At 43.0% G+C, this 26,694-nt stretch overlaps 1 protein-coding gene and 1 long non-coding RNA gene across 5 annotated transcripts in view; one reads left to right on the top strand and one right to left on the bottom strand.

The window, feature by feature from the left end:
- Positions 1–26,376, bottom strand: part of SPMIP2 (sperm microtubule inner protein 2) — a 41,464-nt gene extending 15,088 nt beyond the window's left edge. For 3 of the 4 annotated variants that reach the window (XM_081021799.1, XM_081021800.1, XM_081021797.1), the window contains exons 1-4: positions 26,157–26,376; positions 17,558–17,781; positions 14,382–14,440; positions 140–254 (exon numbers count right to left, since the gene is read on the bottom strand). In XM_081021799.1, coding sequence (XP_080877925.1) covers positions 140–254; positions 14,382–14,440; positions 17,558–17,781; positions 26,157–26,256 — 498 coding nt within the window. In that variant the 5' untranslated portion in view covers positions 26,257–26,376. The remainder of the gene's footprint in view (positions 1–139; positions 255–14,381; positions 14,441–17,557; positions 17,782–26,156) is intronic. The other variant, XM_081021798.1, reaches the window with a different exon arrangement.
- Positions 262–26,694, top strand: part of LOC308485778 — a 48,894-nt gene continuing 22,461 nt past the window's right edge. Inside the window, exons 1-2 of the long non-coding RNA XR_013990765.1 lie at positions 262–1,296; positions 13,868–14,024. This is a non-coding gene — a long non-coding RNA (uncharacterized lncRNA). The remainder of the gene's footprint in view (positions 1,297–13,867; positions 14,025–26,694) is intronic.

Below are 26,694 nucleotides of genomic sequence, written 5' to 3'. Positions count from 1 at the left end.
AAGTCTGGTTGATTTCAGATCTTGTTGTGATGCATCCCTTGACCTCCATCTGGTTATTTTTAATTGAATGGTTTTAGGCATTTGTGCTACTTGTAGAACTCCCTATATGATAAGAGAAGAAACCTGTAACCAACCCTACCTCCATTTGATGAGGTGATGTTTCTGATCCATCCAAGGTCATCATAGGAGGATGATATTTTGGGTCGTCTGCCCAACCCAAGTATTGTGGATCAGGGGCAGGATACATCCTCAAACTACAATTCAGAAAAAATGATGTCAGCACGCAAGAAAGAACATGCTAGAAACCTTTTGACATGGTACAATGCTGTTGGGTAGAAAATATAGTTAAATAAAAATATAGATACTGAAACTGCATGGTACAATGTTGACATCTGGGTCAAGGGAGGGTGGTTTTATTCCTTAATGCCTCTTTTAACATTTGCCCTGTCAAGTTTGCCTCACCTTTTAAAAATGAATTCCAAGTCTCACCACACAAACTGAGCACTGTCGGGGGACAGAAATCTCACCAATTCAAACCACTGCCTAGTGTAAATTGTTTTCCTTTTAGATGCCATTAACAGCAGTGCTGCCTGGTAGCAATGGACTTGGGGTGATAAAAACCTTCCCACCCTCCATTTCGAAGCAGTGGAAAGCCAGCACATCAGATCATGTCACAGATGAGCGGAAAGAGGCCAGAAGTGTGTGAGAATGTCTCCCAAACATTTGGCATATTATACCAGGTTAAAGCTGAAGGTTCACATATTCTGTCCCAAACAGGCCTCTTGCCATCCCTGACCCTAATGAGAAATACTAGTGTTCAAGAATATTCCCTGAGAGAATTAGTTTTAGCTTACATACATGCCTTCAAAGAAGGCTGTGGGAACTGTAAAAGGTTTGAAGAGTGTCCTAGGGTCACATTCTTAAAACCCCATAATAAAGAACAAAAGCACTAATTCTGCCTTTTCGGAATAGTCCCGCTAGCTAACAAACTGGTCTAATGGCATAATGGCACTCTCTTTTAGCCACTTCATGAAGTAAATTCAGTGGAAATGTTCCTCTAGGCCTGTGCGATGTTTATATTGTATTTGTGCTATGGGATGCAATGGCATGGTGTTAGGGCTATGGAGCAATATACGTCTTGTCCATTACGTCTATTGTTACAAGATCTCCAGTTATTAAAAGACCTCTGTGTCTATTCCAGGGATGGCCTGCTGACTGACTCGAGGGACTGGAACTGCCTTCCCGCAAGGGCCAAAGCACAGCAGTGGCCCTACCCAATTTCAATCAAAGCATGTGGTAAATTTTGACCGCACTCTTTATTATTAAGGAAGGTAATACTGATAGCATGGAAGGTGCCCACAACTGATACCCTCTGTTCCAGACAGTTCTGCTCATTATCAATATGCACATCCTGCACTTTACAATGTGCCAAGAAAAAACGAAAATTTGCAACGTGTAGACATTTATGTAAATTAAGGAGGTTTGTGTCTATTTCCGGCATTCAGTTTCTGCTGTACTTCACTCCTTTATTTCTTAAGAAATTTTAACTTGGCTTCACTCACTTTCAGGGGTACATTTCCAGTTTTAAAGACTAGAAGCATGCCTTTATGATTCTCAGGTGCTGAAACCTTTGCCTGGGCCTGAAATGACTCCATGCATTCTCTCCTACTGTTAAGTCAGGAACTGTCTCCTAGAATACCTCTTTGAGCTGACTGCTCTTCCTTCCTAAAAACCCCTCCTCAAAACTCACCTTTTCCAATAAGTTTTTTGGTACAAGCCCCTATAATACTTGGACTTGAATGTGTGACAGATAATTTCACAAACAGAATTGTAGATTTATGACTGTAAATAGGTATATTAGTTACCTATTATGAAGTTGTACATATGCTGATATAGAAGTCCTCATGAGGAAATGTAAAAACTCCCCCTGGTTAAAAGCTGTTACAGTCTAACATTTTCATCACCATTGAACTATGGTTATTATTTGGGATGAATTGTAATACACACTAGAAAAAAATAGGTGTTGAATGGGGTAATAAAAGCTTTTTAAACCAGGGATGGAGTCACTATTTCATGCAGTTTTTTGGGTTGTCTTTGTTTTTATTATGCATTTCATCTTTTTATATTTTTATTTTATGTTGTGAACCACCCTGAGATCTATGGTAATAGAGCAGTATACAAATTTAATAAACAAATTAAATATACAGTATACAAATTTAATGAACAGCAACAACAATAAATAATCCTTTGGATGGAATGTGAATACTGAGCAATGAGGGGTTCTGTCCTCCCCTACCCTCACAAATATCAGCTTCAAAGGGGGATTTTCCTCATGACTGCAGCAAGGGACAAAAAAATTAAATTTCCTTTACTCATGTGCTCCAATCTCCATAATTATCAAACCCCCTCCCTGCATATACTATTTGCTTTTTAAACAAAAACAAAGAAAGAAACCACCACTACACATTTGAAGTAAACGTAATGTGAAGATCAGGGCTGGCCCATGCCTGAGGCAAGGTGAGGTGACCGTCTCAGGGGGCTGAATCCACGGGCCGCAGATCCGGCCTCCAAGGAATGTGGCACCAGCTGCTGCCGCAGTGGCAACAACAGCTGCAGCATTCTCCTTAGAAGCCAGATCTGACCCCCACAAGGCCGATGCTGCCACAGCGGCCTCTTAGCAAATAGGAGGCGCTACTGGTCTCTTGTTCCCACCCTTGTTCCTGGTGTAGATCTTTGTTCCTTCCCGTTCCTGATATTGCTCTTCACTCACCCTTTCTTCCCTGCTAAGGGGAGGAAATGTCATTTTGTGGTTCGCCTCAGGTGCCAAAACGTCTTGGGCCAGCCCTGGTGAACATTATATGTAGGAAAGAGCATGAGGTAATAACCCCTCAGGACATGGTAAGAAATAATTATTGGTGGCTGTAGAAACTGACTCTCATTTGCCTTAAATCCAACTGGTGAATCTTCAGAGCAAAATAGTAGCGAAGGTTTGGGGGACTTATAGCTTTCCGAGGCTTGTTAGGTATTAAAAATAAGCCATGTATAAGTGGGGTGTATATTGAAGACATTTATCTCCTGCAGCTAATCTTCGTCCTACTTCTGAAGGAGGGGAATGAAGGGAGAGCACACCATGCCCCAGTATGATGCTGACTAAAGTTAATTATCATTTAACGAGATGTTTAATGGGACTTATTAGGGGTGGGGATTGGCATTCTGTGTATGCATTTTGTTTTTCTTTGCATCTGAGAAGCCCGACCTTGCACTCAGGTGCGGATCGTCTGCAAAAGCTAAGGTTGCACTTTTGTGGCGTGTGTCTGTGTTAATGACTTCCTACGCTGACAAATGACATTTACACTGCCCTAGACTGGGGTGGGCAGTTGTTTGTAGAGAAGGGATGTCTCAGTGCCATGGTGATGTCACAGGCACAATGCTGATTGCTACTTACAGATTCCAGCTGGGCTTCAAATTACTCTGAGGTAATGCAACCTAAGCAAATCCTATTTTCCTCTTCAAAGCAGCTTCCCAAAAGGGTTGGGGGTTGGGTGGGGGAAATAAGGCCTCTGCACCAGGGACTCCTAGGTAAAAATCCTGTCATGGTCAGAGAAGTTAATGGACTGGCAACTGCTTTTCATTTTTCTTCATTGCTGCTCCTTAACTTGCTGCAATAGAAGTAGATAATCACAACTGTTACGCTTGCATATTTCATTATCTGGTTCTGGCATTACAAGGGTTGGGAGATAAAAAAAACTTCATATTTATTGCTAAGTCCTGCTTGGAAAGGACTTTAATTACTACTGATGTTCTACTAACAGCATTAATGATTCCTATAAACTCCAGGTGGCTTGTTCTGCCAGGGGAAACTGAAAATAGCTACTCTGTGTTTACATGACTAATAAATGCAGCATGGAGACATTCCTGTACTGTCCTTGCCACTGGTGGAGTTGGGATATCTCCATAATGCACATGCAAAGGGAGGTAAATAGTAATTATGGCAAAAAAACTTTTTAAGATAGGCCTATATTAAGTGGCTGTGTTAACATATTCACAGCAATCGTATTTCCTGAGGACATTCCTCTGAATGTTTCAATTTCCTGCCTGTTTTGTAGCCTTTTATAGTGCTGTAGGAAGTGTGTGTGTGTGTGTGTGTGTGTGTGTGTGTGTGTTACAAAATGAAACAAAAAGTTCTGCCAGTGTTACGGAAGTAGCAAAGGCAGCTGTTTTTTATTGTTAACAAACACCATAGTTCTTTTCTATTTTACCTTAATTACATCAATGCTGTTAGCACTGTAGTCTGTGACAATTAATTGCCATCTTTTGTAACTTTAGAGCAGCTTTGCTCTTTTGGCGGCTTTTGGGAACATGAAAGGCGACAAAGGTTGATGCCTCTGAAAAGCACTTACCTGTGTAGGTATTCCATGAAATGGAAACAATGTTGAAGGGCAGAAGGGCACACTATTTGCTTGTTAAACTACGGCAATTAATTTTACTATAGGCACAGGAGCATGATCAGGACTGTGGTGTATGAGAAGTGAGAATTAATCCTCCTTTGCCCACCGCAGTCCCACTGAAAAATTGCCCATCAAAGCTTTCCTCCCATGATAAATATAAGCTCCCTTCCACCATGAAACGTTCAAGAGCACCTGGATGTAGGGGCTTATAGCTGGTAGGTCTGAGATGTGAGGGAAAGTGTTACGCCCCCCCCTCCTTCATGCTCTCAGCTCTTGCTTCTATTTGCAGTTTTCCTTTTAAAGCCACCTATTCAGTACCACGTGTCATTTGACCCTGGAGCTATTCAGATGTAAACCAAATCATGGGTGTTTTTTTTGTTTTGTTTTTTTTGGCATTCCAAGCAAGCATGAACTTCAAGCTTTTGTGTTTGCTCATTTTGAGATCGAATGCTTCTGATCGTGGTTAGCAGAAGCCATGGTTCTGCTCAAACCAGGATTGCATACTGCAGTCTGATCCTGGTTTTCAATCCTGATTTAAGTGCAAACCATCAACAGCTTCATGTGCTTGGTCAGGTGTGGAATCCCATCTTCAGCATTGGGCACTGGGCATATTGCCAGGCACTGCCCACACTTTGAAGCCTGTCTGTAGTAAAGAAGCCTATGTGCAAGATTTCAATCTCAGTGAGTGATGAAAGGGAAGGTACAAATCTGGCCCTAAATGTGCTTCTAAATGGGAGTGTACTACGTGTACTATTCAGCCCATTTGCAGAAGGAAAACAGAACGTTCTATTTGTCTCATTGCCTCTTCTTAAGCTGTTCAAAACATGAAATGCAGTAACACATTCTGATAGCAATTTTACAAGAATGAATTAATGTGGATGAAAAGCTCACACATTGAAAGATGGAGTAACACATCACATGCCACTCTGTTTAGCAGAATGCCAAAAAACAACAGCCTAACAACAACACCCAACCCTCATCCATCTGGTTATCCATACATGCAGGAAGCAAAACAACAAATTTCTCCACCCAGTCAGTCTCAATGTGTCACAGCACAGTTTAAGAACTCAAAGACTTGCAGGTGTTAGAAGAATTTCTTTTTAAAAACAAAACAAAACACTACTTCAACATTTCGCCATGGGATCCTTTGGGAGGGATGGTGGGATATAAATTTAATAAATAAATTGCTGCAATCAGTTCTCTTCAAAGATTTGCTTAATTGCATGCATTGCTCACGAATACCATCTGCCATATTAATATATATATAATGAACTGCTGCTGTTTACCAAATTTGGGTTGCCCATGGAGAAAAGCCTGTAAGTGACTTAGTTTAAAACCAATAAACAGCATACAATATAACAAGTATTGTACCAAATCTAAAACATGACTAAACTACACAAGTCAACAATTAACAACAGAATCTATCTTGCAAGCATAGACGCATGCGTAAATAAAAATCCTCCTCAGATAAAACATTCCCAGTGAACAATATTAAAATAATGGTTGATAAAAGATTCTAAGATGGTTTAAATTACAGCGGTCAGCAAACCTTTTCAGCAGGGGGCCGATCCACTGACCCTCAGACCTTGTGGGGGACTGGACTATATTTTTTTGTGGCGGGGGGGGGGGGATGAACGAATTCCTATGCCCCACAAATAACTCAGAGATGCATTTTAAATAAAAGGACACATTCTACTCATGTAAAAACATACTGAATCCAGAATCATCCGTGGGCCGTATTTAGAAGGCGATTGGGCTGGATCCGGCCCCCGGGCCTTAGTTTGACTACCCATGGTTTAAAATGCGGACAGTTACTAAAAGGCCTGGAATAAAAGGTGGCACAAAAAAGTGTGTATAGTGGACACCAAGCAGGCCTCCTTGGGGAGAGCATTCCTCAGGCGGGGGGGGGGCATTGCTGAAAAGCCCCCCTCTCTTATTGCCTAGTAGGCTTCTATGGAAAGAGGTCCGCCTTCAGGTTGTGGGATCTCAAGCAGGCAGTATGTGCAGAGGAGATAAATCAATCCAAACTGCGCCTGCAGATGAGTTTCAACGTGGTTTGCTGTACCTGCTGATTGGCTATAGAGAGCAATCCCCCTTTAACCTTGGGAGGAGGGCAGGGCTGCCCACTTTGTCAAAATGGACCTGCTGGGATGGAGGAATTAAGGATCCAGCCTATTGGATTCAGTTCCTCAGCCTGCTTATAGCCTGTTGGCAATAGTAAACCCAAATTATTTAATAGTGAAGATGTAAGCATGGTTCTAAAAATAGCACTGCAATTTAATTCACTTTGAACTGCCCAAGAAGCAGGAAAGTTTAAAATAATCCCATGCTGTTAACATAAGGTTGTGAAGTAGGTACAGTGGTACCTCGGGTTACAAACTTAATTCGTTCCGGAGGTCCGTTCTTAACCTGAAACTGCTCTTAACTAGAGGCGTGCTTTTGCTAATGGGACCTCTGGCTGCCACCGCACCGCTACTGTGAGATTTCCGTTCTCATCCTGAGGTAAAATTCTCAACCCGAGGTACTACTCCTGGGTTAGCAGAGTTTGTAACCTGAAGTGTTTGTAACCCGAGGTACCACTGTATGGGATCTTTGCTCAGCGCATTTGTGTATTTTCACTTGAACGGGCTCTGTGGTCATTCCTGATCTGGTGATCAGTACCATGCCAGAAGTGGACAGGCAAAACATAAAAAGTACTGGGGGGGAAAATACAGTATTTCTTACAAATGGTAATCCCCTCATTTGCAGTGTGCCTATGCAAATGAAGACATAAGCACAACTACAAAGAGTGTGTGTGTGTGTGTGTGTGTGTGAGAGAGAGAGAGAGAGAGAGAGAGAGAGATCTAGTTCTTGAAAAGAAACAAAAATGGATAAGAGAAATGTCAGTTATTCTTAGCTCTCCTCTGGTTTATCTACCTTTTTTCATAGCATTTTTTAAATGTTAGTGACTTCTGTCTGATCAAAGCTGGAGGAGATGAAACCTACTCTACCAACAGGGCAGCAGGGCCACAGTAAATGCAGTGCAACACACGTTTATCTCATCTGCATGCTGTTAGAATTTGAAGCAGAGAATCTTCAGCCCAGAAATGTCAGGAAGTGCTACTTTCACATACTCCACCTGTTGTAAATAGAGCATTTCCCTCTTCACTCAAATAAAGCTTACATGGCACGTACACACACACAAGATAGGAGAGGCCATGAGACTGCACAGGCTAGCCCCACCTGCACTGCTGGTGTCTGTCATGGCCATGCCTTCCACACATTCAGATGACATGGAAAAGGGCTCTCTAGACAGGGAGAGACTCTGGACCAATCAGGATCCCTGCCCTCCAGTGGAGGAGTTCTACCTGTGTACATCAGTTTTGTGGAGAGCCCTTTCTCAAGCTGCCCACCATGGGCATAGCCAAGGAGGCGGGCAGCTGCCCCTCTAAATCAATTAAAAAAAATCCATAAAAATACTCAACTAAGCAAGGTTAGGGATGCGGGTGGTGCTGTGGGTTAAACCACAGAGCCTAGGACTTGCCAATCAGATGGTCAGTGGTTTGAATCCCCGCGACGGAGTGAGCTCCCGTTGCTCGGTCCCTGCTCCTGCCAACCTAGCAGTTCGAAAGCACGTCAAAGTGCAAGTAGATAAATAGGTACCACTCCGGCGGGAAGGTAAACGGTGTTTCCGTGCGCTGTTCTGGTTCGCCAGAAGCGGCTTAGTCATGCTGGCCACATGACCCGGAAGCTGTACACCAGCTCCCTCGGCCAATAAAGCGAGATGAGCGCCGCAACCCCAGAGTCGGTCACGACTGGACCTAATGGTCAGGGGTCCCTTTATCTTTACCTTACCAGGGTTATGCCCCCCTACCCTAACAAAAGCCTGCTGTGCCTTACAAAAATCCTGGCTTTGCCCATGCTGCCCACCTGTGCATTTCAGTGTCTGGAGGCTGAGCCAGCCCATGCAGCCCCATACCCTCCCTTAAACCTGCTGTTCCCTACAGAAAAGAGGGTGAATGCATGAGAAGAATTCTAACATGGTTATAGAGACTCTTGCCCTGACTCTTATCCTGCCACATGCAGACTGGCCAGGTACACATCCAAACAAGTAGCTTCCTCCCCAAAAATCCTGGGAACTGTAGTTTGTTAAGGGTGCTGTATCTCTGTGAGGGATGTTTCCATGATTCTTGGGTGCGGGGAGCCCCTGTGCTTTAAGTGTGGGATGTGACCCAAGTTCAGAAACCAAATCTAGACAAATTGAGAACTCTTGGTAATTCATGAAGTGCAAAGTGGCATCAAAACCCCGTGGTCTGAATATAGCCTTTTCTCCCAACCTTGTAGAACAACCTCTGCAAACACAGAAACTGCATGTGTACTTGCACTCAGGTTACACAAAGGAACAGTAGTTATAAGAGATGTATACATATTATAGTTTGAAAAAAAGCTTTGTTTTGAAAAGATGAATTGGCAAACTCAATGGGAAGTAAAAACAAACAGCTGATATCTTTTGTCCTTAAAATGAATTAGGTACTTGGAAAGGGAAATCCCATCCCACCCACCTGACTTGCTCACTCTGTGGAATACACAAAGTATTCCCTAACAAAAACAACAAAGGGATGGTAGAAACTGCAAAAAAAGAAAGTAAAGTGTAACAGCAGCCCAAGGGTGGAGCTAACAAGAACTGAAACACAAACTGAGAAGTCAGTCATAAGATATGTCAATTGAAATATGAACAAATACTATATGGGTGTGAGAAACTGTTGTGGAGTTCTCTCTCTGTGAGGACTGTAACAAAAATAGTCATGTTGCCAGCTGAAAAACATTCAGAACTTGACTTCAGTTCCGTAATTTACCTAATCCAACTAGGAAAATATTATGTCTTGTGGGGAATCCAGAAGTGGACTAAATTTCACATTTGATCAGAAATAATATAGTAGTAGTAATAATATATTTAACATGTTACCAGTAACATCTGTGCTAGTTTAACTACTGGTTCAGATTACATTCCTTTCTGGTGTGTGCTATTTTCAAAAGGGCAAAAGTGTGTCACCACCCGCGCTCTACGTATTCCTCTTGTGTGTTTCAACAGGAATGCTTAGTTTTGATAAAGGCATGTGCCTTTCATTTCCCATCATGGCTTGATGAGCTTTAGTTTCCAGAAGCTCGGGAATTACATATGACCTTAAATGTACACACTGTGGTTTTGGTGGGAGAAGAGCCGGAAATAGGATTCCAGTCCAGCTGAGCAATGTGTGTAAAAAATGAGGAGAAAAACATGAGCATGAGCCCATACCTGCATGGGAGGGGCTATAGTTCAGTGACACAACACATGCTTTGCTTGCAAAATGTCTCAGGTTCAGTCACCAGTATCACCAGTTAAAAGATGAGGGAAAGACTCTTGGCTGACACCCTGGAGTGCTGCTGCAAGACCATGTTGTTAATATGGAACTAGATGAACCAGAGGTCTGCCTTGGAAAAAGGCAACTACCCATATACAGTGGTACCTTGGTTGTCAAACGCCTTGGTACTTGCCCGCTTTGGCTTCCGAACACCACAAACCCAGAAGTGAGTGGTCCAGTTTGCGAACATTATTTGGAAGCCAAATGTCAGACGGTGTTTCTGCAGCTTCTGGTTGGCTGCAGGAGATTCCTGCAGCCAATCGGAAGCCGTGCCTTGGTTTCCAAACATTTTGGAAGTCAAACGGACTTCTGGAATGGATTCCGTTCAACTTCCGAGGTACCACTGTGCAGACAAATTTTACAAACATTTATCACATGGCGGTTTTATACTTTAGGGGCTGGCCATTGGTCTCTGGCACTTGGTGAGCATTGCTACACCCCTCTTCCCTCAGATCGCCAAGTCATGGGTAAAACATGGCTCAGAGCATGAACATTTGGTACAGGCAACCCGCAATTAAACACATCAGGAGGAACAAGATACGAAGAGGGTCCCAGACAGGAATCACTACTGTGACTCTATTGGAAAAGTCACAGAACGCTCCACAGTACCCTGGAACATTCCACAGAAATCCACTACTGCATATGTATTTTCACTTGCTGTTTTTGTTTGTGTTTTTTTAATGCTCTGTTATGGTCACTAGTTGCTTTCTGAGGAAGTTGAACCTCAAAAAGGAAGTGCTGGTTTTCATGGTTTCAGTCTGAAGAGAGCATAGGAATTCCCTCGTGGTGAATGCCAAAAGCATAGTGCAAGCAACAAATGCTTTAGGAGCTCTGGGGAAAGGTGTAAGATCCATGTCTGCTGTGCTAATGTAAAAATAGCAATTGTCAACTCAGTAGCAATAACTAGACCACTACATTGATTTATCTTTTAAAATACATATACATTGCAATACCAAACATTTTAGAATAACTAGGCAGGCTGTAGCTCACATTTAAGTTGGGTATATGATAGAGGAGGCTAATTTTCTGGGAATATGATCATCCAGAAATGTTTCCCACAGCTTATTATAGAACTGAGGACTAAGTGTCTTCAGTAGCATTTCACTGAAAATGGTTATCAGTGCTTTGTGCTGTTGGCATAAACATCATTATTTTTCTAAAGGGTTGTGCTTTGTTTTGAGATATTAATTTAATTAACATTGGCTCTGCTCATACGTATGCTTCCCAGCTAATTAAACCATAGCTTAGAATTGGGGAATGAGTTTCACTCACCTACTCCCTTCCTCAATGGTGTGTCAATCCCAGTTATCCTAAGTTGCATTTCCCCAGTATGCCCAAAATGGACAACTGTGATTTAATGTCAATTTACTAGCCAGGATCTTAAACTATGTACCAAGCCAGAATCTCAATCTGGGAAGCATTCCATTCACTGATTGTATGCATCTCTGTAGCTACCTTTTAAATCCACTGTGACTTTTAGCATTAAGACTAGCCATGGACTTAACTGAGCTCCTAAGTTTTTGCCCATATTCCAATCTGTGAGGTGGTAAAATGGGTACCTCTTCCCCTCTCCCACATCCTGTCAAGTAGGCAGTCGGTGCAGTGTCCCAGTTCGTGAACCCTTGTCTCCTAATTTTTATTTCTTGGAAAAGAAAGAATCACAAACATGAAGGTGCCTTTCGTGAAGTCAGGACCTTGCTCCATTTTAACCAGCATTGTCTGGTTTGATGTGCTGTCCAACATCTCTAGCAGAAGCCTTTCTGTATCCACCCCAGCTACCTAAAAGCCCTTTAACTTTAGCTGCAGAAAAAAGAACCTTGGGGTCTCCTGCATGCAACATGTTTGCCGGTTACATTTTTTTTAAATATCTGACCATTCCTCCAAGGAACTCAAAGTGGCATGCATGGATTTCCTCCTTTTATCCTCAGAGCAGCCCTGGTAGGTAGGTTACACTGAGAGACAGAGTCTGGGCCACTGAGACTTCATAACTGAGTGGGGATTTGAAGCCTGGTCTCCTAGGTCCTTGACTGACACACTTAAAAAAAAATTTTTATTTGATTTATGATCAACATTTGTACAAACATAACCATGCAAACAATAACAGAACCATACACGGATCATATTAAGTTAAAAAAAAAAATCACAGAGATATTGCTGTTACATATAGCCAAGATTTTAAGATGAGACTATACAGCCCAGACACAACAAGGAGTGAGTCACAGGAAGAGTACTTATCCGACTCTCCCTGTTATGACACTCTAACTACTACACCACACCAGCTCTGAGCTATCACCCCAACCCACATAAAGAACCCCCATTACCTTCGGTATATGACAGAGGAGAGAGGCATGCACATACTCCTATGCCATCCAAAATTATTGGCAGGAGGCTGTCTGAACTCAGGTACTGGCTATTATCTGATCCATCTAGGGAGGAAATGTGCATGTTGAGAGAAGAAAGGGTGTGTGCACACACAATTAGAGCACTGATTCTTATTTGTTTCAGCAATTTCCACTGCTGGAGATGCAAACGAATTGGTGTAGTAACAGCAGCCAGCAAAGCTTGCAAGTATGACACACAGTCAGGACTCATGTTGTTCTCCCAGCGGTATGCCTGCTTCCACTGAGGCCCAGCCTCACTCATGGAATCTTTCTGAGCTACTGTCATCTTGTATCAGAAGCAATTGTATGCATGTTCTAATATACCCAGAATATGCTTGGCAGTTTAGCAAAGCAAGTAAGAAGTTGTTCTAAATGCAACCTGCAGATTTGCTGCAGTACTGGCCCTGGAACTCAGTCAGTACTCAAGGAAGGAGGAATGTGCGGCAGACAATTTTGCTTCCACTTTAGTAGGATTTATGAACTTCACACTACAGTGGTGCCTCGCAAGACGAAATTAATTCGTTCCACGAATTTTTTCGTCTAGCGAATTTTTCGTCTTGCGAAGCACGAAATCCCATAGGAATGCATTGAAAATCAATTAATGCATTCCTATGGTCAAAAAAAGTCAAAACAAAGCCAAATTTGGTACAACAAGAGTTTATTAAGTGCTCTTTAAAGTCACACATACTGTAAAGAGCATTTCAAAATTCAAACCCAGAAATTTTTTTAAAAAACAGCAGAGTTGCCCAATGGTCACAGAAAATCATAAAAATGCAGAAAAAAACCACAAGCTTCCAGATTCTTGCAAACCCCTCCCCAACTGTTTCCCCAGCCACCCAGCACACAGAAATTCAAATCCAGAATTTTTTTTAAAAAACAGCAGAGTGGCCCAATGGTCACAGAAAATCATAAAAATGCAGGAAAAAAAACACACAAGCTTCCAGATTCTTGCAAACCCCTCCCCAACACCAAGTCCTTGAATTCCAAACACCCCAACCCAAAATCCAAAACCCCCCAAAAAAGTTTTAAAAGCTTAACTTACCAAATGGCTGCAAAAGAAGTTTTGGAAAAGCTTCAAAAATCACCAAAGTCTTTAAAAACCTCAAAAAAGGCTACTATGTACACTATGAGTTGTTCCTCGAAGTCAAGTCGCAACTGTATTAACGGTGTTAAGAAAAAGGAAACAAACTTGCAAGACGTTTTCTTCTTGCGAAGCAAGCCCATAGGGAAATTCGTCTTGCGAAGCAGCTCAAAAAACGGAAAACCCTTTCGTCTAGCGAGTTTTCCGTCTTGCGAGGCATTCGTCTTGCGGGGCACCACTGTATTGCAGCCAGAGCTGGTGCATAGTCTCATTGTGAATAATATTAATATATTTGCCATCCTGCTTCAGATATGAAAATGTATTTGGTTATGTGTATGTGTGTGTTTATGATTGACTGCTACTCCAGGAGGAATTAAAGCATAAATAAGTATGGAACCTATACATGTCCTTTGGAGTTTAGGGGAGTCAGGTAATTGCTTAACTTCAAATGAGTTGGGAAAGAGGGGTGGAGGCACCGGATCAGAGTGTTGACTACTTGGTTTTATGAGAAAAGGATTCATTTTTCCCCCAGGTGATTTGAGATGGAGCTCTGAGCAATATTTAATTTCTCCATAGGAAAGGACTATGGTTGCTGGTGATGATCTTGGCCTTGTTTTGGCACCAAAATAAATGGCACTTGGCATCTGTCTCCTTCCTCTCCCCTGCAACACAGCTGAGCACATGAACATATTTAAGCCTTGACAGTGGGCAGCCAAACTGGAAAACCGAGAAGGCAAGTATCTCTGTTCTCATCTGGTTAATATACACAGAGTGTTTCATGTGGGCAGCATTTGCTGAATTCTTTCTAGCCAACTGTAATTTAAGCTGCTCAGCATAACATTAATTGTAAAGCCCTTCCTACTTGCAGATATTGTCATCATATTGGAAGGCCACTTAGCATCATTGAGTCATAACAAGATGTAATTATTAAAGCTATTCCATTCAAAGTGGATAATATGGACAGTACTACTTATATCTTGCCCATCACTTCTACAGTAGGTTAGTCCGTACAGGAGAGTAAAAAGAAATTTTTATAGAGCAATTTAAAAATAAAAAACAAAACCCCATAGCAGCCTTCAAATAACCCTACCTGGGATTTCTGTATCGAGCCACTATTTCAAACTCTTCAGCTGGAGGAAATCGTTCATGCTGTCAAAAAGAAACAAATTATTATGCTTACAATGCATGTTTACACTCTACTAAGCCACTTAGTAGAGTGGCTATGGGAGGGGGGCACTTTCAATATTCTGATATTTGCAGATTCGTTACATAGCAATCAAGATTGAAACAAATCTGCCTGAGTACATATATTGTGTACATATCACAGGGACCCATGGTTAATTGGGGATCAATATAAAGATTCTAGTTGCAGAGTATGCCATGGGCACCTGTGGTACACAGGATTCCCAGGGTGTGAGAGAAAGGGCCATAAACCCTGCCCTTTTTGTAGGGTTATAGACCAGGAACCTGTGGCCCTCCAGATGTTGTGGAACTCCAAATCCCACCAGCCTCAGCAAGCATGCTAGGGATGATGGGATTTGTAGTTCGGTAATATTGGGAGGGTTATACACCTCCTATCCTGCCATTTCTGATATTGGTTTTGTGTCATGGCTTTGGCTGTTGTGCTTAAACCAGGAGTGGGGAACTTATGGTCCTCCATAGGCTGTTGGACACCCATCATCCCTAGTGGCCATGTTGTCTGGGATTGACTGGTTTTGGAGTACAGCCACATCTGCTGAACCACAGGTTCCCAGTCTCTAAGCTGCATCCTTCTTTAACAATGTTGACCCATGTGAAATTTACATAGAAGTGATCAATGGTTTTTTTATCTTGAGTTATGAGGAGCAGGGCATTGCAGAGCTATGCAAGAATTATGACAAAATATGGATCATTGAATAAAAACAACCTACATTTTAATTCACAATCTCTCTCTCTTTTAAAACCATGCTGATGCCATCAAATTCTCATCAATTTTAAGTCCATAAATACAGTTATCATCTCTTAGGCATTTCTTTAATTTTTTCTGCTAGCAGCTTCAAAACTGGAAGAAAAAATTGGTTGAAAAGATAGCAGGACATCTATCTATCTATCTATCTATCTGATTTGGAGTTAAGGCAGCTTCCTATGTTAGAGACAGTCGCCCATGAAATTAATTCTCTTATTGGAATTATCGCAGAGTAGCCATTGTATCTTAAGGGCATGCTTCTAAGCTTATCATTTTTTTGAGGATTGTGTCCAGTACCATTCAATACAGTGGAAATTGTTGGGAATAGTACATGTCTGCTAGATAATTTCTAGATATTATCTAGATTAACAAGCAGGTATTAGATTGCTGGTTCAGTAACAGAGTCCACCTACCCTACCCATTCCATTTTTTTTACAATGTCCTAACACATTCGGTGATGGCTATGCCAAGTTTTCTTGCCATCCTGCAGTAATTATGCTGTAGCAGCATTAGGCTGAGGGAATAAACCCTAAAAAGCCTTCAAGATAGGACAGCATTTGGCATAGAAACATTTTCAATGCTATTTCTTCCAGAAGTTTCTTGCAAACTTCAAATGATATTTTCCTAATTCTGAGGGTTTTATTATTTTTCATTGTTATTATTCATTAAAAAGAAAGAAAGAAAGCAAAACTAGAATTTGAAAAGGGTTGAAATCCACCATAGTGAATTGGAATTCTGAAATTCTGCCTAATTTTAAATTTATGCATTTCAACTATACTTTCAGCTGATATGGGCTGACTGTGCAATATACATGTCTACTTGGAAGTAAGCCTCATTGAGTTGCTCCCAGGTAAATGGTTGTATGATTGCAGCCTACATTTTAAAAAGTGTTTGCTCCCTGTTGTATATCCTGGCAAAGGGGAACCTCCAGCCCACAGGCATAACTTGACCTGCCTGACCTTCCGATTTGGTTTGCGAGGCCATTTCAGGAAAACCAGGCAATCCTGCCATATACCCAATGCCATATATGATGTCAGATAATGGGGAGGTAAAGATGTGGTTGGGCCAAAAGTGGGTTTGGCAGGCAGATCCACAGTGCCAGCAAAGCCCTGCATCGTGGCAAGAGGCCTTGTGTCATGAACTGGCAGGACAACGGGGAGGAGGAAGAGGATCCCGGCGAGGGGTGTAGCCAGGACTGGGACATACCAGAGCAAGCAGGGGATGGCGAAGGAAATACTCACAGGGTGACGGAGAATGGCGAGGGGTTGGGGGCCATTGCACAGGAACCAGAGCAGCAGGACTCATCACCAGAGCCAGAACATGTGTTCACTCTCCATGAACACAGACTCTGAGGCGTAGGGAGGAGCAGCAGGCAGGAAGTCTGAGGCAGGCAAGGGCCCACAGCTCAGCTTACTAGCTGGCCAGGTAAGGCTTGCTAGCTCTGGGAGGAGGTCTGTGATGCCTCAGCTGGAGTAGGCTAGGAACAGGTGGGGGTCACATGCCTCAGCAAGCCCAGATGATGTAATCAGCATGCAAAGTACAAAAGGGGGAAGCAGAACTGAAGTGTTGCACCTGCCCATGTTGTTGGTTGTTAGCTTCAATACTCCAGGATCTCTATGGGACTTTGGACACATGGATTGATCCCGGATTTGGGACTTGATATACTGACTTGCTGCCAGGTAGGCGAGGGATTCAGGATACCTTGGTGGTCGCCAGTGCTTGCAAAGTGTTATGCTTTTGCTGGCACAATTTGATTTCGACATAGGAAAATTGGTAGCCTGGTGTCAATGTGACACCAGGTGGCTGACAGGAAGGCAGCCCTGCCTACTGGTCAAACTTGGTCTATGGGTGACTGGGAGGGGGGCTCCCACCCCACAATATCCTGACATCATGCTTAATGTTACACGGCAGCATTTTCCACTGAACTAATGCTGGGTGAGGCTGGGTGGATGATATACTTTACACACAAGCTTTAGCAATACTGATGAACTGTCACATCAGGCTGATTTATTTTGCCCATCACAGTACTGATTGTGCGTGGTCTTTTTGTGTAGAAACATCACCGTGTTATTTAGTCATAAGGAAACCTGTTTAGCTAAAGCACTACAATTATGCAGCATAAGTCTCTAGACGCTGCTCCAAGAGTAGCCAATGAGGTGCCTTGCAGTTGTGGACTGAAACTCCCATCAGCCCCAGCAGCATTGCCACTGATCAGAGATAGTGGAAGCTGCCGTCCAAAACATCTGGAGGGCACTGTGCCAGCTATCCCTCAGCTACTCCAGCATAAGAGGGCATTCTGAAATAATAAAGAGTTTAGTTACCATTAACTGCTGGCCGTTTTTCTGGGTGAGAGAATGAAACTCTCCAACTCCCCAGCCAATTTCTCCTACATAGCAGCACCTGTGGTACCATGGAGGAGGATTCCTTGGTGCAGGTCTCCACAGGTAAGCAGCTTCACTAGTGCCCTCTACTGGCGCAGTTGCTCCTCCTATATAAAGCGTAGTTTCTGGAAGCCTTGATCTGTGATTACGCAAACCATCTGGGCCTTGAGAATAGAAAGCATTTTAAAATATGGTTATACAAAGGCAAAGATGGGGTACCTAATCTTAGATTTGCTACTCCCATCCTGACTCTAAATACATTTCAGTATTTAAAAACGGTTGCAAATTGTTTTCTTTTTTGACTGCTAACTCAAATCGTAGAATCATAGAATCATAGAATCATAGAGTTGGAAGAGACCACAAGGGCCATCGAGTCCAACCCCCTGCCAAGCAGGAAACACCATCAGAGCACTCCTGACATATGGTTGTCAAGCCTCTGCTTAAAGACCTCCAAAGAAGGAGACTCCACCACACTCCTTGGCAGCAAATTCCACTGTCGAACAGCTCTTACTGCCAGGAAGTTCTTCCTAATGTTTAGGTGGAATCTTCTTTCTTGTAGTTTGGATCCATTGCTCCATGTCCGCTTCTCTGGAGCAGCAGAAAACAACCTTTCTCCTTCCTCTATGTGACATCCTTTTATATATTTGAGCATGGCTATCATATCACCCCTTAACCTCCTCTTCTCCAGGCTAAACATGCCCAGCTCCCTTAGCCGTTCCTCATAAGGCATCGTTTCCAGGCCTTTGACCATTTTGGTTGCCCTCCTCTGGACACGTTCCAGTTTGTCAGTGTCCTTCTTGAACTGTGGTGCCCAGAACTGGACACAGTACTCCAGGTGAGGTCTGACCAGAGCAGAATACAGTGGCACTATTACTTCCCTTGATCTAGATGCTATACTCCTATTGATGCAGCCCAGAATTGCATTGGCTTTTTTAGCTGCCGCGTTGGCTCATGTCAAGTTTGTGGTCAACCAAGACTCCTAGATCCTTTTCACATGTACTGCCTCTAATTTTTTTTGCCCAAGTGCAATACTTTACATTTCTCCCTGTTAAAATTCATCTTGTTTGTTTTTGCCCAGTTCTCTAATCTGTCAAGGTCGTTTTGAAGTGTGATCCTGTCCTCTGGGGTGTTAGCCACCCCTCCCAGTTTGGTGTCATCTGCAAATTTGATCAGGATGCCCTTGAGTCCATCATCCAAGTCGTTGATAAAGATGTTGAATAAGACCGGGCCCAAGACAGAACCCTGTGGCACCCCACTAGTCACTCTTCTCCAGGATGAAGAGGAACCATTGATGAGCACCCTTTGGGTTCGGTCAGTCAGCCAGTTACAAATCCACTGAGTGGTAGCATAGTCCAGACCGCATTTTACCAGCTTCTTTACAAGAATATCATGGGGCACCTTGTCAAATGCCTTGCTGAAATCAAGGTAGGCTACATCCACTGCGTTCCCTTCATCTACCAGGCTTGTAATTCTGTCAAAAAACGAGATCAGGTTAGTCTGACATGACTTATTTTTCAGAAATCCATGCTGACTATTGGTGATCACAGCATTCCTTTCTAGGTGCTCACAGACTGTTTGCTTAATGATCTGCTCCAGAATCTTCCCTGGTATTGATGTCAGACTGACTGGGCAGTAATTATTTGGGTCCTCTCTTTTCCCCTTTTTGAAAATAGGGACAACATTTGCCCTCCTCCAGTCTGCCGGGACTTCGCCTGTTCTCCAGGAATTCTCAAAGATGACTGCCAGTGGTTCTGAGATCACATCTGCCAGTTCTTTTAATACTCTTGGATGCAGTTCATCTGGCCCTGGAGACTTGAATACATCTAAACTAGCCAAGTATTCTTGTACTATCTCCTTAGTTATTCTGGGCTGTGTTTCCTCTGCTGATTCTCTGCTGAATCATTTGCTCCAAATTCTTCAGGTCGGGCATTGTTTTCTTTATCGGAGAAGACTGAGGCAAAGAAAGCATTGAGGAGTTCAGCCCTTTCTGTGTCCCCTGTTTGCATTTCACCATCTTCTCCTCTGAGTGACCCCACTGTTTCTTTGTTCTTCCTTTTGCTACGAACATACCCATAAAAGCCTTTTTTGTTGCTTTTAACCTCTCTAGCAAGCCTGAGTTCATTCTGTGCTTTAGCTTTTCTGATTTTGTGTCTACACGTGCTGGCTATTTGTTTGAATTCCTCTTTGGTGGTTTCCCCCCTTTTCCATTTTTTGTACACATCCTTTTTTAATCTTAACTCAGTTAAAAGTTCTTTAGATAGCCACCTGGCTTCCATGTTTCCGTCTTATTGGTATTGCCTGAAGTTGTGCTTTTACTATCTCCCTCTTAACAAACTCCCAGCCATCATGAACTCCCTTTCCTTTTAGTATTACTGTCCATGGGATCTCACCCAGCACTTCCCTAAGTTTTATGAAGTTGGCTTTCTTAAAGTCAAGAAATTGAGTCCTAGTATACTTGGCTGCTCCTTTCCGCTGTATAGTAAACTTCAGAAGAGCATGATCACTCGCGCCTAATGATCCTTCCACTTCTACCCCACTAACCAGGTCATCAACATTGGTTAGGACCAGATCTAAAATGGCTGTTCCTCTTGTTGCTTCTCCCACTTTCTGGACAATGAAGTTGTCTGCAAGGCCAGTGAGGAATCTGTTTGACCTTATGCTCTTGGCTGAGTTTGACATCCAACAAATATCCGGGTAATTGAAGTCCCCCATTACTACTATCTCCCTTCCTTTTCCATGCTTGGCCATCTGTTCCAGGAAGGCACCATCTATATCCTCCGTTTGGCTTGGGGATCTATAGTAAACTCCCACAATGAGGTCACTGTTATTCTTCTCTCCCTTAATTTTGACCCAAATGCTCTCACTTTGGCTTTGAGGTTCTAAATCTTGGATCTCTTCACAGGTATACACATCCCTGACATATAACGCCACTCCTCCTCCTTTCTTGTCTGGTCTGTTTCTCTGAAATAGATTGTATCCCCCCATTATTACATTCCAATCGTGGGACTTATCCCACCAGGTTTCAGTGATGCCTATTATGTCATATTTAGTTTGCTGTGCCAAGAGCTCAAGCTCATCTTGTTTATTTCCCATGCTTTGCGCATTAGTGTACAGACATTGAAGTCCATTAATCATTCCCCCATGTCTCTTATTTAAGGATTTTTTCCTCCCACCACTAGGTCTGCGTGCTGTTTGCTCCATTTGGTCTATGACATTTGGATGATCATCTTCATCAATTGATAGACTCCTACCTTCAGGAGCACTGTATCCCTCCCCTACATTAGTCAGTTTAAAGCCCTCCTGATGAGGTTTCTGAGATTTTTGGCAAAAACATTTCTCCCAACCGTTGTGAGGTGCAGCCCATCGCTTGCCAGAAGTCCATCTTCAAGAAACTGCAGTCCGTGATCTAAGAATCCAAACTGTTCCTGTTTACACCATTTGCGAAGCCAGCTGTTCACTTCCACTATTTTTCTCTCTCTCCCTGGGCCACGTCGTTCAACTGGGAGGACAGATGAGATGACAATTTGTGCATTTAATTGCTTCAATTTCCTGCCCAGAGCCTCGTAGTCTCTTTTGATCTTCTGGAGGCTATTGCTTGCAGTGTCATTGGTTCCCACAAGAACCAAGAGGAAGGGGTATTTGTCAGTGGGTTTTATGATTCCTTGCAGTCGTTCAGTTACATCTTGGATCTTAGCCCCAGGGAGACAGCACACTTCCCGAGACATCTTGTCAGGCCCACAGATCACTGCTTCTGTTCCCCTCAGTAGGGAATCCCCTATCACCACTACACGCCTCCTCTTAGGTTTGGTCGGGGTTCTTCCGTGAGCTGTCCATTCCAAGGTCGCCTGCACATTCCCTGAGGACTGACTTTGCTGCTCGTCTTCATATACCTGATCGACTGTAATGAGGGAGAGATCCTCAAATGGAGTCTGCTCTTCGTCTTCCATGCTAAGGGAGAGGACCTCAAAGCGATTGTGTATTTCTAAACAATCAGAGCGAACCCTGGGCCTCCTACTTCTTTGAGTCACGTTTCTCCATATATCTGGCTCCTGTGTTGGTGAACTAGCCTCCTTCTCAGGGGAGTCCCCTGTCTCTTCCTTGGTGGAGACGGTGTGCTCTGTTGCTTCCAAGAAGAGCTCCAGCTCTCTAATTCTTTGGAGCGTAGCTACACGTTCCTCCAGTTGCTGGACTTTGTCTTCTAAGAGGGTAATCAACATGCAATTGCTGCAGGTAAAGCTGCCTGCAACCTTTGGCAAGATGGCAAACATTGTGCAGGAACCGCAGGCGACTGCAGCTGTTCCCTCACCCTCCATCTTGAGAACGTGTCGTTGGGGGTGGCTACAGCGGTCCTCCATCATAAAAAGTGTGAAGACAGGACAAATAACTCCCCCCCCCAAAAAAAAACCTTGGTCTCCCCCAACAAACGTTTGAGACTAGCTCCCCTAAATCGAAAAGATGGATCAAACTGCGTGCGCCTAGTGGCGCACGCCGCTGCCCTGCAAGCTCTGATAAGCTCCTCCCACAGCTAATCACCTGCCTCAACAGAAACCCTGCCCCCTCTGACCTTTGCACAGGGGGAGCAGCTAATCAGCCACAAAGAAACACACACACACACACACACACAAGAAAACCCTTTTTGCTCCTTCTTCAGCTGCTGCCCTGCAAGAATCAAATCCTTTTGATTCTGCATTTATTCCAGTGCAGACCTTCTACCTCTTTGAATGTGCTTGTGCCATCCCCTATATAGACCTTGGAAAGCTATGAGCAATAGCAGCACGATAGGGTGGAGAAGGGAAGGATGCCAGCAATGCCATATAGAAGTAAATGCTGGACAGCTTTCCAGATTCTCTGTGCTTGCCCCCAAATGTGCACAGCGTCCCTATATCATGAAGGTATGCTTCATGCATAGGCTCCTGTGCCTACAATGCCTTAATGCATGGAGACTGGGAATAGACCATTGGCTGTGCTATTGGTTCCTCCACCTCCTCATTTTCATTTCTGCATGGGATAAACGTTTGCATGGATGGTCCTATTGTACTAAACTCAACTCAATGCATGGTGCCTATAGCCCTTTATGTTAAAGTAATCCTTGTGCAGCCCTGTTTGAAAGAAAAAAAATGAAGTATGACATAATTACAAAAACATCCAGTGAGTTATGAAGTAAATTCTGTTACTCATTTCTTTGGCACTTCAGTGTCCTGAATGTTTAGCTAGAGTAGAGGAGTGATTAAATTGTGTTCAACTCTTTCAAAATAAAGCTTGAACTCCTCTCCAATCAGGCTGAAATTGTGTGTTTGAGATTGATTTGACAAATATTTATAGTAGTACCATGCCACTGCCTATAGTAAGCAAAAGTAGCCTGCCTTTATTGTGTTAAGGATTATGATGATGACAGGCTACTGTTACTTTCTAAGATTATGTTCAGAAGAATGAGAAGGTTGTCTTTGGGGAATGGGATCTTTCATACTATGTATTACTGCAAAATGCATTAAATGGGAATCCCTTTGTTGAATGTTAAGAAGCGCACCCGTGTAGGATTTGAGGCTCTTTATTCCAGCCATATGTATGCTCTCTGTGAATTAATAGTCTATTGACAATACCTATAGGCACTGAGTTCCTAAGACACTGAGAGACCTTCTGAGTTGAGTGTGTGATATATAGATTCAAAACCAACAAAAATGATAAAATAAGAACTATAGTATGTGTGCTCTTTCCTTCTTTTTCTCTCTTCCCCACCCTGTTTAAGTGTAATCTCTCTCATGGTAAACTTAACCCAAATCTGTAACCTGGTTTCTTTGTCTTACCCTATTTAAGGTTACAGTCCTATGCACACTCACCTGTGAGGCAGTGGCATGGGATTTACTTCCAAGTAAACATGCAGAAACATACATTACCTTTACCTTTAAACATGCAGAAGACTGCATGTTTAAAGATGCTTTAAATGTTTCTTTTGCATCATCTTATAATTTGTTGGCTACCATCTAGGGCTCCACACCTTGTGTGGATGAATTCTACCCATCTACATCTGGGTACGATTCCTTCTGATATCTGCTAAACACATAGATGTCAGAGGAGCATGGTGAAGTGTTCTCTTTACTCTTTCCAAATCTGTGGGATAATAAAAATGAGAACCAAAAGCAAGAGCTCCTTTACCCTGCCATTGTAGACTACACACCCAAGTTCACACCACACTAACAGAGGGGTCTTAGAGGCCCTGATGTGGTAGGGGGAAGGCTTGGGTTGAGGAACCAGTGACCTTCTGGATTTTGTTGGACTCAAACACCCCCAATCCCTGCCAGCATGGCCACTTGTCAGAGACAATGCGAGTTGTAGTCCAGAAACATCTGAAGGACCACAAGTATCCCATCAATATTATAAGCTGTGAGGGCCACCAGAGTTGTCTAGCAAAGTATGAGGCAAGTAAGGAAAAACTTGACCCCTTAAAAAGAAGGAAGGAGGATCTTCAGCAAAATGTAGAAGCAAAGAGGAGTTCCCTGAGAATGCATATGAATTAGAGAACAGAAAGCTAAAAGGGGAAATTGTCACTTTCCCTTATAGAAAAAAGAGGCTACTGCTTCAATCAGTTCTCAGCCCCTTGGAGATGCAACACAATCTTATGCTTTCCAGCACAAGAAAGAGTCCCACTGGATTCAGCCCCAGCAACCCTAAATCTTACCCAGCATACTTTACACAAAGTTAACTCACTTCAAAATGTATGAGAAAATAAAGAAGATGGAGAACAGGTGGTGAGATGAAAAGGAAGCAGTAGAGAGAACCAGCAGGTTGTCCCTTAAAATCACTAAGATTTTTTGTTTGTTTAAGATTCATTTGGAAATGGAAACAAATATAACTATCTGAAAGAAGGAATATCCCTTGCACTGAAGTGAATGGGAAACCCCTGATAGAGAAAGAATAAATGTTTTTTGAAATAAATGCATGGCTCCTTAAAAAATAAATGCATAATGTAATATTTTAAAGGTACCTCTAATCATGTAGAGAGCATCCTCTCCTTTCTTCCTTCAGGAGGATATCACTCCAGAATTTTGTTTCCTTTTTGGCAGAAGTGGATAGAATTTGCAAAAATAGTAACCCCTCCTGAAAAATTAAAGCCTATCAAATTTTAGACTAATATGTTCAGAGAGATTTCTGCACTACTAAAGTTTATTTTGGGGAGGAAGGAAGTTAAAAGGAATCACTTTGTTTATTGTGGTTTTGTGGTCAATTGTTTCAGTACGAACATGGCATATATTGTAAAGGTTCCCCTGGGAAAGTAACCTGCAGAATTTCAGGAAGATGAGAGCAGGGGCTTAGGAGTTATGATGAATGAAAAAAGTAGCTTTGGGCCTGAGTTCTGTTCAACTGGAACCAAAAGTTATAGAAACTAAGTGCAAAACTGATTTGACAGACATGGATGGTGTGTGAGCATGTGACACATGGGGAGTAGTATTTGAATGTCCAACATTTCCCAAACATGTACCACTAGAAGTAGCAAAAATCACAGTACAGGCAAGAACAAGGACATATATTATTTCAACAGCACTCCCCAAACCACTATGATTGGAGCTCTGGTAAAATAATTCCCTTTGATTAGAAGCCAGAAGTAGAGCATGCTATACGAATCTAGCCTGGATTTAAAAGGAGCATGTGGTTCTGAGGCAAGTTGTTCTTCCTCTAGCTAGGACTGCAGCTGGTGAGTCAACCAATGAAGGAAAAGAAACCCACTCCTGGTTACCAATGCCATTTTGCATTGGTAGCAGTAAATCCAGAAGAAAGCCCAGGCTATATGCCTCACTCTCTTCAGGATGGCAAACCTGCCTAGATTCATTTTGTCCATCTCTGCCAGATCAGCATATATCCCAACCAACAGGACTTATGTCTTATCAGGATTTAGCTCCAGGGTGTGTGTGTGCTTTGCTCTTATCCAACCCCAAACTGCCTCCAGACAACTTCCATCACTGCACTGGATTATACCAATAACATTTACATTCCAAACCCCCAGGTGACCTCCCTAGTGGTTTAATGTAGATGTTTGAATGTGGGGAGTAGGGGACATGATGGGACAGGGACAAAATGGAACATTGTGGCTTCCCACCACCTTGTGGACCTATCCTCCCCCAGAAAGGACTGTGACCATTGCAAAACCATGCCTCCAAGTCCTGTCCCAGTGAGATGACCCAGAAAGACATGCATGGTATTGAAAGCTGCTGAGAAGCCCAGGAGAACCAAACAAGGCCACACTTTAGATTCCCCAGCATGTCATCAGTCAGATGGTTCCACTCAGATCAGAAGTCATATAAATGTAAACTTCTCTGCTACATGATCAGGTTCGTTCATTTTTGTCCTTCCATGCTCCTTTAGCAGCACAGAACAGCAAATCTCTATTTATAGAACATGATACAGAGCGACGATATGCAATGCTGCGTATGATGCAGCAGCTGAGTGTCACTTCTCACGCTGCTCCATCGATATGATGAATGCTATTGCTTTAGCTTCATTTGGCAGCCAGCCATTTAAGCGGCTATGGAACGGTGGCGGTTACCTGTGAATATCATTCTATTCCCTGAACCTTCGGATGGGGTGCTGGAAGTCAAAGTGCGTTTTTTCTCCTTGCCCTTGGCAGGCTGGTCTATAGACTGCATTGTCACCAATCAGTTAATCCTTGGCAGGCTCGCACGAGTTCTGAGCACTGCGGCAGCTGTTGTTGCTGGCTGCCTCGCTAGACAGCGCAGACAGGAAAAATGGTAAGCCAGGCAGCTTTGGAGGACACAAGGGCTATTTGGTGACACTTGCGACATTGTGACATATTGTCCTTGTGACCTTGCAAGTCAACAGGATCCCACTAGCTGCTGTCTGCTTTCTCCCACCAAGTAGCAAGAGGTCTCGACTCTACAGCACCTTGGAGCATTTCATTTAGAAATACATTGGGAGCCAGCTCTTACATGTCCTCTAAAGTTCTTAGGGCATTTGGTACATTTGTAAATATAAAGGAGGAGGGTTTACTTGGCTTGCTGATACTTGGCCTCCTTCAATGTTTGGCAGTAAAATAATGTATTTAAGGGGCACACACAAAACTCTCT

This window comes from Podarcis pityusensis (assembly GCF_964106645.2).
Source record: "Podarcis pityusensis genome assembly, chromosome: 9".
In the NCBI taxonomy this organism is placed as follows: Eukaryota; Metazoa; Chordata; class Lepidosauria; order Squamata; family Lacertidae; genus Podarcis; species Podarcis pityusensis.
This window is presented reverse-complemented; position numbering and strand designations above follow the sequence as displayed.